The sequence below is a fragment of the Zootoca vivipara genome, chromosome Z1 (genome assembly GCF_965207765.1).
Source record: "Zootoca vivipara chromosome Z1, rZooViv2.hap1.1, whole genome shotgun sequence".
Lineage (NCBI taxonomy): Eukaryota > Metazoa > Chordata > Lepidosauria > Squamata > Lacertidae > Zootoca > Zootoca vivipara.
The window spans coordinates 24,306,521-24,320,662 of NC_142583.1; the positions used below are offsets into that span (position 1 = coordinate 24,306,521).

General features: G+C 40.7%; 1 protein-coding gene across 50 annotated transcripts in view; it reads left to right on the plus strand.

Annotated features, from left to right (window-relative positions):
* Nucleotides 1–14,142, plus strand: part of SORBS2 (sorbin and SH3 domain containing 2) — a 189,442-nt gene that overhangs the window by 74,027 nt on the left and 101,273 nt on the right. For 33 of the 50 annotated variants that reach the window (XM_088660964.1, XM_088660963.1, XM_088661007.1 and 30 more), the window contains exon 4: nt 3,898–4,083. The exons of 10 other annotated variants lie outside the window; for them this stretch is intronic. In XM_088660964.1, the coding sequence (XP_088517090.1) occupies nt 4,058–4,083 (26 nt within the window). In that variant the 5' untranslated portion in view covers nt 3,898–4,057. Of the gene's footprint in view, nt 1–3,897; nt 4,084–7,139; nt 7,391–10,577; nt 10,697–14,142 lie in introns of those variants that run through there. 7 more of the 50 variants (XM_088660975.1, XM_088660971.1, XM_088660982.1 and 4 more) reach the window with 4 other exon arrangements.

A 14,142-nucleotide genomic window follows, 5' to 3' on the forward strand; every position in this document is an offset into this window, starting at 1 on the left:
CATAGAATAATGATGAGAGCTGTAGCGCTGGGAAATCTTCAGGTGCCTTATCCCTGCTATGAGTTTTTATGGGTCTAATAAATGGGCTTTAAGAAACAAAGGTTGCCTCCAAGGCTGTCAGTATTTTGTGGGAGGGATTTGAGTGCATGCCAGAACTTTAGGTTTACACACTTAAAGTGTTCTGTTGCTTTGGCCCAAAAAAACACTTAAAAAACAACAACCTCAGAATTCTGTGGTTAGGAAGTGAGAGAGAAATGATAAGCGGAAAGACATGTAAGCACAATGCAAGAGAATTAGGATGAATTTAGGACAAATGTTGATTGTCCTATAACCTCCCCATGAAGAAATCAGAATGAATGCTCATTTAAGATGGGATATAGTCTAGCATCTGCGTAAGCTTTGTGCAAGCAAATCTGGATGAGTATTGAAGATACAGGTTGTCTGAATTGGCCCTTAAGTTTTCTATCTGTAAAAATATAGTTGGATATCTCATCAATGAAGGGATTTATTTATTTTTTAGTTAATAGAGAGGTTTAATCTTACAGCAACATTGTTTTAGTCATTTTGGATGGTAGTCCTGTATTTTCAGAGATCTGTAATGCAGTTTGAGAACCTTTATTGATTTTTTTCATTAATTCATAAATAAATAAATAGTGTACATACATAAAAACTTTTGTAAAGAATCCAAATCACTTTATTTCAGCTTTAAACTCATAGACATAATAAAACAAGAACAGAAATGCGCACGATTTGATTTTCAATTAAAAGGTAAAATAGCCCAAAGGATATACAGAATTAGATAAGGATATAATAAAAGAATTTCAAGTTGTATGTAACAATCCATTCCGTCGCGTATATGTCAAAACAGAAGTTACATTTGTTGCCATTTGTAGAGTTACAAACGGATTTGTGTCTTTTGTAAAGAAGCAGATTAGAAAAGTTTATAAATGGGGCCAGGCCATCTAAATAGGCATGTGACATTGAGATAGCAGTAGTGATTACTGCAAAACCAGGAAAAGGGATAACAGATTGAAAAGGGTGTGCAATTATTTTGGATTGTTTTTGGGTTTTGAAATGCGCAGTAAAGCCTTTTCTCAAAGCCTTTCCTAAAACTGCTTTTGGAGAGAGTTTTAAAAAGGGGGAAAGTGCAGTTCAAAGAAAGTAAAATACTTTTCAGACCTAACGGCTTAAATTGGAGAGTTATAAATATGTGCTTAATCTGTCCCTTTGAGACCAATGGCGCTTGAAAGTGTTTTGGCTTTGGCTGATCATGCCTCAAGCTTTCTTCCCTGATCACTAAGGCCCATTCCAGATTCTTGGATGGAAAAACACATACATTTAATCACTGTGGGTTCTGTGCTGGCCCCAATGCAGTGCCACCATTTAAATATCTTATTGCCATAATGATTTAGGGGAAAGCTTGTTTGGAGGGGGGAGTAAGCCTTGCTATGGGGCATGAAACAAAGTATGAGTAGGAGGTATGAGAACTCCAACCCTGCCTTTGCAGAGGAGAAATACGCACAGCCAGGTAGGGAAATTTCAAAACAACCCCCCAAACAGCTCTTAAGTTCAGGTCCGCAGAATGCCATAGTAATGTAATGTAGTTTTGAATTAGCCTTTGCGATATCTCAGAAAATGCCTCCACACCCAAGGACCACATAGCAATTATTATAGCAATGGACACTCTAGTTTAATGAATCACTGAGTCTCTCAGATGTAGGCTATTGTGCATCCAGAGCTGGAAGTGCAACCAGAAGCACAATTGTGAGTAGAGGATATCTGGACTCTGGTAGCAGTTCAGTATTTTCTGTGTGAATTTATATGTGAGCTGCCTTATCAGCTCTGGGAGCAAAAGGTGAAGAAGTAAATAAATAAAATGTTGATTTTACAAATAAACAAGTCTCTAGATCACAAGAATAATGAATACCACTCTGTTCTGCTTTGGTCAGTCCTCACCTGCAGAACTGCATGACCTGAAAGGGGCAACTCCATGAATGTTCACTGTTCAGCTTTATTTTCATCAGCTTAGCATTCAAAAGGTTTTGGCTGTGATTTTTTTAATGTTAGTGATACTATAGTAAAAGGAGTTGTTGTTCTCTAATGAAAATGGGAAGCAGGCTTCCAGTACAGTAGAGGTTTTTCAAAGGCTAAAGTATGATCTTATTAGGGTCAGAACTCTTCTTTCCCTTGGCTCAACTGCATCCATGTTGTTGGACTCCAGCTATCAGCTGGGAAAAATGCCTTCAGCTTTGCTTTTTTTCCTTTAAGCATAGCACATTTGAAACTAAGGGATGCTAACTTTTTCTTATAGCTCAAGTTCATATATTTATTTTTAACTTTCATGCTGATTCATTAACACCTTGTTAAGTTTGGCACATTTACTTTTAGGAACGTTGTACATCTAAGGACTATATTATTTTTGTGAAATTGTGACTGCATTAATTCAGCCTGGTAATACTAAGCTGGAGACGTCTTTGCTGCAATTGCCAAAAACAAACTTACAACTGTGTTCAACCCCCTTTTAAAAAAATATCTAGGCAAATGCAACAAACCAAACTGGATAATAACTTTTATTAGGACTAACCCAAAAGTCACAAAAATATGATAAGCTTATAAATTCTGTAGAACTCCTTGTCAGGCAAAACATTGCATGAAGCAAGGGGTGATGGGGTGAGGAAAGATTTTTTTAAAAGTTGAACCATTAGACTAGATGTTGTAGCTATGATGCCAGCTTGCAGACCCAGTTCAAGATCTAAACTGGGAACTGAGTGAATCCAGTTTCCATACATATGTTTTACTAATGTAATAAAATTGCAAAACATCAAATATAAGGATTGCCAACTGGCCAAGAGATGGCCATGTCTGGTTTGGCACAGTGCTGTTTCGATTGCATTTTTTAGACACCTCAAAATAAATTCTCTTTGCATCATACAAAGATAAAAAGAATAACAAACATAACAAAATACTACAGTAAAATGCAACGCAAAAACACACACAAAGTAAGAAGCAACCAGAACTTGTTCTGTAGAACTCGGCAAGCAAAGCTTTTGGGGTGTGTGTGTTGATATGTGCATGACTATTTGCCATTGTCAAGATGTGTTAAAGGCACAGCAGCAGCTGGTATCAGTAAGGAAGCTTACATCTAACATGCTTTGTCAAAAGCAAGTTTCTTAAAAAGTGTTATGACGTACCACTATTATCCAGTAATAAAATCTACCTCTCCGTTGGCTGGATATGCTTTTACCTCACAATCTTCATCAGTAGGTTGTGCATATACATCTGCATTGGGATAGCCACTCTCATACAGCAATTCTAGTACTGTATAAACACTTGAGAGCATCAATGCTCCAATAATTTGTGAAGACACAGCAGACGTGACTGTGTGATTTAAACAGCAGTCAATCAAGTGAACAGCCTGAATTCCTGGCTTAACAGCTGCACAGATAAGATCACACTTCAAACTGAATCTTGGAGCAACTCCTGGTGAATGATGGCCCTGTAAGGACTTTAAGGCCACATACATAACTATTCTACTACCGGTAGTAGATGGGTATGAGCTTTGGCTGAGGTCCTCAAACCACTGACTTCAGAGTACTGCACTGGCAGTCACCTGCTGCTGCATGTTCTTCTTTTTCACAGTCCTTCTAGCCATAATTACAGGCCCTAAGGAGGTCTGGTTGGATTCAAAGATGCTTCTGTCTAGGGATCTTGGTTTGTTTTGCCCACAGCAGACGGAGTTCCTGCCAAAATCTGCTTGTTTACATTAAAATTACCTTGGGGTGTAAAAAAGAAAAAGATCATCTGCAGCACAGGTTTTTCACAGACTAGAAGGTGCTGTGATAGGGAGCTATCATTGCTTATGGTACATCTATTCAATTCCCTTTCCGCTTCACCCAGGGTGCTCCTGGACTTTTGCTGTTTTCAGGATTCAGTTGCATACTGGAAACTCTGAAGCTTAAAGTTCACAGGGAAGCAGGCAGAGACCAGCTTACAGGACCTTGAACATTGTCAATAAGAGACGTTGTCTTGGCAGAGAGTGAGAGCCATCTGAAGTCTTATGAGGATGCCCAGGCTTGAAGCATGGTAGGCTCCACAATATAACTTGTTAAAGGACTCTCCCGTTGATTTGTAATCTTTGGATTGTGTGATGTTGGGGGGCAGAAGCACCAGAAGCACTGCAGGACTCATATTTTGATTAGTGATTATGACTGAACTGTTTGGAGGACCTTGAATGGAGCCCCAACAGTTCTCCCCTTACCACCACCAAGGAAGTGTCCTGAAACTTACCCTCATTCAAGGCTTCCACCAAGCACTGGGATCATTGTACAATGTAGATAGTTAGAACATAGAGTAAATGAAGGGCTGGTGAAACAGGGGAAATGAGTTTCCAGTGTGGGGTGGAAGGCCTGAGAAAAAAATTATGCAGAAACTTGGGGCAGTAGTGAATGTATGCTGCGGGCAACATTGTTTGGAATAGAAAAATAGGTGGCATGCTGGAAGGCCAAGTGAGAACAGATCCAAGAATTCAGGTGACCAAAGGAAGCAAGACAGAATTGACGTTGGACTGAAAAGTAGGAAATGGATGAGGAGAGAGATTGAGGAAGCAAGAGAGAATAGCTAGGAAGAGAGTAGCAAAATCCCATAAAGACAGGATGGGGAGTGTGTGTTTGTCAGTGAATAGGCAGGCAAGGGGAGCCCTTGGGGGCTTTTAGCCAGAGAGGCCAAACAGGCAATGGAGATTGCAGATGAATTTCATATATTGATTGAACTTGCTAAGCAAATGTTTGCTGCAGGTCTCTAGGAATGCATTATTTCAGCAGGGTGAGTGACAAAATCTTTATTGTTCAAGGTCAGCTGGAACCAAATCCTTTGTCTGTTGAGGAATAAGCTGATTTTGCTAGCTATTGGTGCTTGACCCAAAGATGTTTTCCCCCAGAACAGAGGCTACTTTTCAGTTATGGCCAAAATGAAGGATTACCAAGCTACTTTAATAAACTCCTGTTAGGAAATTGGAAGATGGCCAAAACTACACCCTAGAATAATCAGAACGTTCATCTTGAGCTGAAGCTTAACATGATCTGCTAAGGTCTTTTAAAAAGGAAGTTATTTAAATGTAGGGATATGATGAATTCTGAAGGAATTACGGTACTTTAAAATCAAGAGTGGGTTTAGCAGTTTTCCTGTACCCTAACCACTCTTTCCAAAATAAATATTCTTGCTAAAGCTGGCTATCCTCTGGTTTAATAACACACGTTATTATTTATTCATTAAACAAGGAAAAAGCAGTCAGAGCTGCTATGCAAAAACACAGAAATAAGATGGTTCCTTCTTCTGAGGAATGCAGAATCTAACAGAGTTTAGACTACATACTGTGGCCACGTGCCATTTGCTCTTCTGCAAAATAACCAGCATACACAATTTAGGCTATTTAGACATTATGCACATAAACTGAAAAAGCTATCCCCTGCCTTTAAGCCTGAGTAGTCTCAGTAATAAATTGGGAACCATAGCAATTCACATGAAAATTGGTGAATATGATTGTGTGATTGCAAGAATATTTGCACTCAGTTTTAGTTGCTGCCCCACAAAATAATGTAACGCATGTTACCTGTAGGAGGCAAGAAAGACAAAGAAGGAAGAATTGATTAAGTTTCAGTGAGGCAGAAAAGCAGTAAGTTCTGGACATAAGTTCTGCACGCACACCATTTGAATGGCAATGCCCATGAACTTTGGGGGACGGTCCCCTCAAATATTTTATTGGGGGGGTGGAGACCCCTTGGCTCCTAGGAATTGGCTCCTATGCTCAGCAGCTGCTATGCAGAGTCACACTGCCTCTGGCATTAGTAAGCAATGACTAGTAGACATTAATAGCCCTGTCCTCTCTGAATTTGCCTAATTCCCTTTTTAGGCTATACGAGTGGTAGTGAGTTCCATAGTATGAGCACATTTATTCTTGCTTTTTCAATCTGCACCATTGAGTGGATGATTCAATGGAACTTTGGCTAATGAATGGTTGTTTGTGTGTGGAACTGGAGCAATAGAATCTCTTGACCATGTTCTTCTGTACTGTAACCTCTGCAGTGAGTACAGAGAACAGTTGATTCTCTTTCGAAGAATTCTCTTGGGGAGATCACCTGAAGATTCTGAATCACTAGTTCACGAATGCTTCCTCCTACGTTAGTTGAGGGGGTTGCAGGATAAAACAAAAACTGACTTCAGTGCAGATCAGGATAAAATTTCTATGGGCTTGCGGAGGGGGAGAGAGGGAGGGAGGGAGGGAGGACGACGACGGCAAAATGCTTGTTTATATCTATCTGGCTTTGTTTTAATGAGCTGTATGTTTAATTTCTGTACCTGCTTTCATTCATAGTAGGAGCACAGGACTGTCAGGTTTGGAATGGGTGCAAGGCAGCAGAGCCAATCAAAGAGCTGATAGCTTTAATTTTTTCAAAATGTGACCAAGGGTGGAATGGGTAATCTTAGTTTCTTTCCTGCAAGTACCCAGCACACAAAGGTAATTATGGATTACAGGTTGATAGTCAATTAGAGTTCAAAGGTGCAGCAAGGGTTGTTAGCCAAAACTCTCAGGGCAACAACATTTCCAACCTCCCAAAGACAATTCCATAATTTTGGCAACATTTCATTGTTACTTTTGGAAAACACGTTCTGACATTCATTTCTTAGCTTGCAGCAAAACATTTTCACCTTATTTCAGTGTTTCTCAACCAGTGTGCCTCCAGATGTTTTGGGACTACAACTCCCATCATCCCTAGCTAGCAAGACCAGTGGTCAGGAATGATGGGAGTTGTAGTCCCAAAACATCTGGAGGCACACTGGTTGAGAAACACTGCCTTATTTCATAGCTACATATCTCTGCATATATATCTCTGGGAATGAGATGAAGGATGGTGGCACTTAACCTGTTCAAAAATCCTGCATCCTGTGGAAGCTGGAAACAATGGAAAGCTTCTTGCTACACCCAGGGTAATTTCCTGTAGTCACACTTGAGACACAAAACGTAAAATCACCCCTTGCAAAGAGGCTAGCAGCCAGACATCTGAAAGCAGCACAAGTTGGAATATTAAAGGGAGATGGATCTTGTGTGTGAGTCATCCAAACAAAACAGTGTGAAACCAAATAGTTACTAAACATACTGAGCCAAGAGGCAACTGACTGCTGCTGTGGATCAATATAGTTCAGTTTGTGTTGCCTCTACTGCTACATTCGTCAAAGTGAAAGCAAACGCTTCCGTGGACTTTTTGAGTACTTTGATTCTGGAACATAGACGGGGAAAACCGATGTGGTGCTGTCTTTGTGAGAGTTTGGCAGTGATGATTTATATGGACACGGTGGCTTTTCTATGATAGCCTGTGCACCTAGATTGTTATGGGTGAGTACTGTATAGCTGTTATGATAAGAACGGGCTCAAAGATGCAGCCATGACTTGTTTATGTTTTGTGCTTCCTTCGTTTTACTACTCTTTCCTCCATACCTTTTTTTTAAAGGGTCTGTTCGGGTTTATCATTTTCTTTCTCTGTTTCATATGAAGATATGTTGATGTTGATTACTTTAGTAGCATAGTCAGATATCTATATGCAGATGTAAATCCACAATTATTTAGAACTATAGTTCATATTCCTCAATCTTCATTTAGATGTGATTAAAGGAGATTCATGTTTGTTTTTGAATACAGTACTGCAAAATAGGGCAGGCAAAGGTTCTGGTGGGAAGACCACCATAGGATTTTTGCAGTACTGAAGGCTGATGATGGAATTATCAAAATATAATGGTCAGTCTGTTTTTTCAGGTGCTATATGTATCGCTACATTGACTGCCTGGAATATAATAAAACATCACTTGTCTTGAAATGGAGAGTACAGTTCCCCCTCCCCCCAAAAAGCAGGATTTATTGCATCTTTATGAATGCAATCTTTGCTGTACAGTTGTATTTTAAAGCTGTGTGGACTGAAGTCATTTGTTTCCCACAATTAGAACACGTTAAAGATATGCAGTTCAAAATTCACTATGTATCACTGGCTTGCTTTTTACCAAAATAATTTGTTGTGGCATAACTGGGGAAAGGCCATAGCAGTGGGTATACAGCTGAATCCAAATCCTATGCATAAGCAAGCTCCACGGATTCCAATGAAGTTTACTCCAAAGTAAGTGTGCATAGGATTGCAGCTTCAATGGCTTATCCAAATGATAATTCCAAATTTATACAACAGACTTCCACCACCCTGTAAGCTACACCATCATAATATTAAGCAGTTCTTGGGAAACGCTGCCATTTTCACCAGTGCTCCAGAAAGTAGCATATATCACTCTTACATTCTTAAGGAAATACTGGTCTTTGACAGTTGTTGTTGGTTGATATGTTTGAGAGTGCCGGACATACACTTCATAAACAGAGCATTCTGATCACCCCATAAATCATTAAATCTGCTCCCCAGAAAAGGAGTTAAGAAGCATGCCAGTCTTTCATTAACTGCCCCTGCTGCACAAATCAAAATGGTACATTTACTGGGCTGAGGAGATCAAAGAATTGCTTCTGAGCCAATGAATAGCAAGTCCTCCATATCCCAGTACTTAACTTGATTAATCAAGCAAAGTTCTCGTATTCCACCAGCCTTCAGACTGTAATACAAATGTCCTGTCTCAGCCTTCTCTGGGTACAAAGATATGACTTCTACACAATCACAGCTGTTCTGTCGCCTCCCGTCTGCCACCCTGTAATGTAATAGTATAATCTCCTCACCCCCTTCATTTTAATGCTGACAGGCCATTACAGTTCGTGATTTACCCAAGCATATTAACCATAACCATGTTATGCTGTGGGTGCCTGCATATGATTTATTATCAGATAGTAGTCATTTCTATTTACATACTCACTTAGGTTTTTTGAATTACTACCAGCAGAGAACCGGGCCCTCTTCCCTTTATACCCACCTTTCTGAGCTATAAGGGGAAAAGATCTCTACTGTTTAGAGGGGGAAATGCTTATATCACAGGAAGGGATATTTGATCACTTGCAAAAAATGTCCTGATGACCTACAGATCCTTGAAGAATATCAAAGGAAGGCTGTGTCTTTCATGGCGTTTAGCCATGTATAGAGGTAAGAAAGCATACTTAAATTCTGCTGATTTCAGTGGGGTTTTAAGCATATTAACTGTATTCTGGGTTGTATCCATTGAGCAAAATCCAAAGCTCTGTCAGCTCAGTTGTTCTCACAGGGCATTGGACCCTTACTTCCCAATTCTTGTAAACAACTCTCACATATTTTGCCCTAGCAGTGCCTTTTTCACAGGATTGTTTTCACGTAATCTAAACAAAGGCTATATCGTGCATCTGGGAAAATCCAGAATGCATCAATAGGTTTTGTAATTTCAGGATGGATTGAGGCTGTGCAGGTGTCACTGACATTTTAAGGGTTTTAGATCCGTGGCTCTGTCGGTGCAAGATGTGACACTTTACAGGGCAAGAAGTGCAAGTAAGTAGGTACGTCTTTTGTAATGTGACATTATTTTGTGACCTGGTTTAGTAATGTGACGTTATTTTGTGATCTGGTTTGACAAAGATCAATAAACACAACACAAACACAAAACCCCAGTACATATACATTAGCTCTATATTGTACTCACAAATATGAGCATATACTATTACTGTGGAACCTCTACTTACAACCATAATCCGTTCCAGAGGTCTGGTCATAACTAGAAACGTAAGTAAGTAGAGGCACACTTTGCCATAGAAAGTAATGGAAAAGTGAATTGATCCGTTCTAGATGATGAACCCCCCTAAAACAGCAATTTAACATAGATTTTACTGTCTAACGAGACCATAGATCCATAAAATGAAGGCAATAATCAATGTACTGTACTATAAAATAAATAAGACAGTATTGCAGATTTAAAAATTAACATTTTTTTTTCTTACGTGCACTGAGGGTGTGTGGGCTTACCTGGCTACAAGCTGGGGATGGGGCAAGGGTCCGTAAAGAGCTGGTTCACTTCGGCCAGGGTCACTTTTTTTCCCTTGCCAGGCCAGGTTCTTCTCTGGACTTCCTCAGGTTAATTCCTCGGCGGGGTTTGGGACTTTTGTCTTCTGGGTTTCTGGGGGTTTTCCTGTTGTTATTCTGTCTCTCACAGCTACAATAAACCTACCATTAAAATTATGGACTGGTCATTTCTTCGTCAGAGGGCAAACAGGCAAATTTAGCAGGGGATCAAATACATTTACCCCTCTAAGTTGTGTTTTTCAGGTTAATTCCACACACACACACACACACACACACACACACAGAGAGAGAGAGAGAGAGAGAGAGAGAGAGAGAGAGAGAGAGAGAGAGAGAGAGAGAGAGAGAAACCTTAGCAGGGAAAGTCTCCATTGGTGATTTCAAAGCACTAACCGGTCTCTGCTTTCCCCATAATTAGCTAAATATCTTCTTTTTCCAAACTATCTGCTATGTATTTCACATCTAGTTTGGCTGTCAGATACTCAGTATGGTTTTGCCTATGACTGCATACAAAGTAATGTATGTGTAGCACAAAAATGTAGGGGTTGTTTTTTTTCTCAGTCCAGAATCATTCACACTCATCCTCAACATGCTGATTCCAGATCCTGCCGCCCCCAAGGGTAGCTGTGGTTACTTCCTGCACATTTGAAAACCCACCACATTCCCCACAGATTCCCCAGGTAAATGAAGAAGGAAGTGGTGATTGCAATCTTGGTAAATGCTTCCCCACAACTTCGTTGAGCAGGTGTGGAGACTCATAGGCAGACCGTTGCTGGGACTGCCCATTGCCAGGGCTCTATCTGCTCCCAACCATACCTGTGTTCCTTCTTTTTTGGCTTGCCCCTCCCTGTGTTTCCAGCTGCTGGCTGGCCCCATACGCAACTTACCTTCCAACCCATCTTACCATGCCAGGCTTGACTGTGTAGCTGCCTCCTGCCCAAGCCAGCCCCTCTTCCAGGTGTAGCCCAACTGTCAACTCTGTATGTTACTATGTCATTAGATGCAGGGTAAAAAAGAATCAACCTGCAACGAGCTTTTGTGTTGGGAATGAACCACTTTCTCAAGAAGTGCTTTTTGGGTACAATAAAATATGCAGCAGAACTAGATTATATGTGGACTATGTAGAAAAAAACAAACCCTCAGTCTCCATTGTTTCTAGAATAAAACGTTATGTGAGAAAACAGCCTTTTCCCGGCTGATGAAGGAAACATGCAGTTTTAGAGATGATCAGACAGAGAAGAGAGATAGCTGTACATTGCATTGGTCCAGGCTGAAGGCTCTTTTGGATACAGTTGTTGTTTGGGGATCTGGTGCAGGACTTGTGGTTGTGCTGTGTGCTGAGGGGCTTAGTATACCTCAGCTATGTTCCTCCTATATATTTGTGCATAAAACATAACAAATATAATAAAAGACACTGTAAGTCTCCATTGCATGTGTTCCCTTATCCTTTGGTGGCTGAATGCCGTAGCACTGCCCACAGACTTCCCCTTATTGAGGAAATAGAGAGCATTAAGAATAGGCAAGCGTTTCCTCTTGGTCTGACTGCATTATTTCCCTGTTCTGATTCAGCCAAATATTTAATCTATACAGCTGAACACTGCATTTCTATAGGGACCCCAACCTCTTGTGGGCATTTTCAGTTTCAGATTGCTCTCGGTTCTTTTAAATAACATGCCATTGAATAAGCAGTTATCAAAATCTCTGGAGGTGGTGGTTCAGTTCTTCTTGCTGATTGGATTGCTGTTTTCATCTTGGACAGCTCCTTCTCATCCTTTCCCCCTATTTTCCCTCAGAAGTTTCCGCCCTCTGTGTTTTTTCCCCTTATGGTGCTTTGAGCTTCTTTTGCCACAGTAGCACCAGCATAGAAAGTGGAACAGGGAATATATCAAAACGGGCTTTCCTAAATGGCTTTGGCCCTGTATCCCTGAAGGAGAGTCTCCACCCCCATCATTCAGCCTGGACACTGAGATCTAGCTCTGACGGCCTTGTGGCAGTTCCCTCATCACAAGAAGTGAGGTTACAGGGATCCAGGGTCTTCTTTGTAGTGGTGCCCTCCCTCTGGAACACCCTCTGTCAAGGAAATAAACAACTATCTGACATTTAGAAGACATCTGAAGAAAGCCCGGTATAGGGTTGTTTTACTGTGGATGTTTTAATTTGCTGGAAGCCACCCAGAGTGGCTGGGGCCATGCAGTCAGATGGGTGGCATATTATTATTATTAATATTAATATTAATATTATTATTTGGAACTTGTGGGTGTCCAATGATGCTAAATGCTGGCAGATTCAAGGCTGACCAAAGAAAATGCTTGTTCACACAGCACGTAGTTAAACTCTGGAATTTGCTTCCAGAAGAGGCAGTGATGGCTACCAACTTTAAGATTTGGATTAATTGTTTAATTGATATTTGTATAATTTGCATAATTTGCAAATTGATTAGATATTTAAATTGGAAAATCTAATAAAAATGTTTATTTTTTTAAAAAAAGATGAATAGACAAATTCATGGAGGATAAAGCTACTAACCCTGATGGCTCTGTTCTACCTCCCCAGTTGGAGGTGATCATGCTTCTAAATACCAGTAGCTGGAAGCCTCGGGCAGGGAGAGTGTTGTTGTGCTGAGGTCTTGCTTGCAGGCTTCCCATTTGCATCTGGTTGGCCACTGTGAGAAAAGGAAGCTGCACTAGATGGGCCACTGGCCTGATCCAGAAGGCTGTTCTTAGGTTCTTACTACACTTTTTGGCATGATACTATGCTTGTGTTCCGTGATATTCCGTGCACATCCGTGATGTGCAGTAATCAGCATGGGGATCGGCACAATCACCACTGTAGGTCTTCCAGGCATCGACATGCTCAACACTCACCAAGGCCTTCGTCTGGAAGTGTCCTTAGATTATGAGTGTCCACCGTGCTTTATGAATATCTGCCCCACTTTTATTGACCACTGCTTTTGATGAGGTGATGTCACATTTTTCTGCCTTGTGATAAATTCTGAAGCAATGTTGCCACTTGCAGGATCTATTAGGTGCCTCGGTTCTCTGCTTTTAGTATTATTCTTTTTCGTCTCTCAGCAGTTTTCTAGTGCATTAATTCACAGTTAGGCTCCACTGGTTTACAGGTTTCTGTTTGGAGATTGGGCTGTCGCACTCCGCAGAGAATCAATTTATTTTTCAAATCCATGTACTTAAGAAGCAGATTAAGCTATTAAGAAGCATGAGAAGATCATTTAGCAATATTGCCTCAAACAGAAGAAACCCTCACTCTAATTATGCTAAAGATCACAAATAGCATGGTCCTTGAAATGGAAGAGCATTTCTATTTTGGCTAATCATTCAGTGCCAATATATGTACTGCTTTTGAAAGAGTGCAGCTGGATGAGCATAGATGGAGAGATGAACCCACTGCATATCTACAGCCATACTTTTTTAAAGAGTTAATTCTGCCCATGTTAAAGGCAGCTAACCAAGAGGGCGTGGTAGTGGTGCTGGTGCTGGCCAGGAGTGCCAACTGGGTCCCACAACTATGGGTACCCAGAACTGTGGGTGCTATGCAGTGTGCATGGCCTTGGCACTGAAATTTGTGGGTGCCCAGCCCCTTCATGGGGAATTTTGTGGTTGCTCAGGCACCCAGGGCCCCGAAGAGTTGGCACTTATGGTGCTGGCAGTGTTTACCAGCCAGGCAGACTGCTATGATGTTTACTGGTTGTACTGTTCTGAGGGAGTTTTTCCTCTTTCTGTTTGGTTGAATGTTTCTCTGCTGAAGTAAGGAAGACAAAGGCTCTGTGTTCCTTTCCCCACAAATTATACACTGCTTTTGTTCAATAACGTCCTCAAAAAGCAGCACTTAAGAATAGGGATGGCAGAGGAACACAATAAAAAACTAATTCATTGTTGGTTTCTGCAATACCCAAATTAGGTGGTCAGTCTTTTTATGAGCATTCATGTTCTTCAACATCAAATAATTTGTGAACAAAATTGTCAAAAATAACTTACGTGGTTTTCAAAACTCAGTCCTACTTAATATTGCTTTATTATACCTTACCATAACCTTTCACCGTTGTTTTTCTTTCTTTCATTGCATCTGATTTGACATGCTGAAATGTGTATTCCTTCCTTGTCACTGAGGT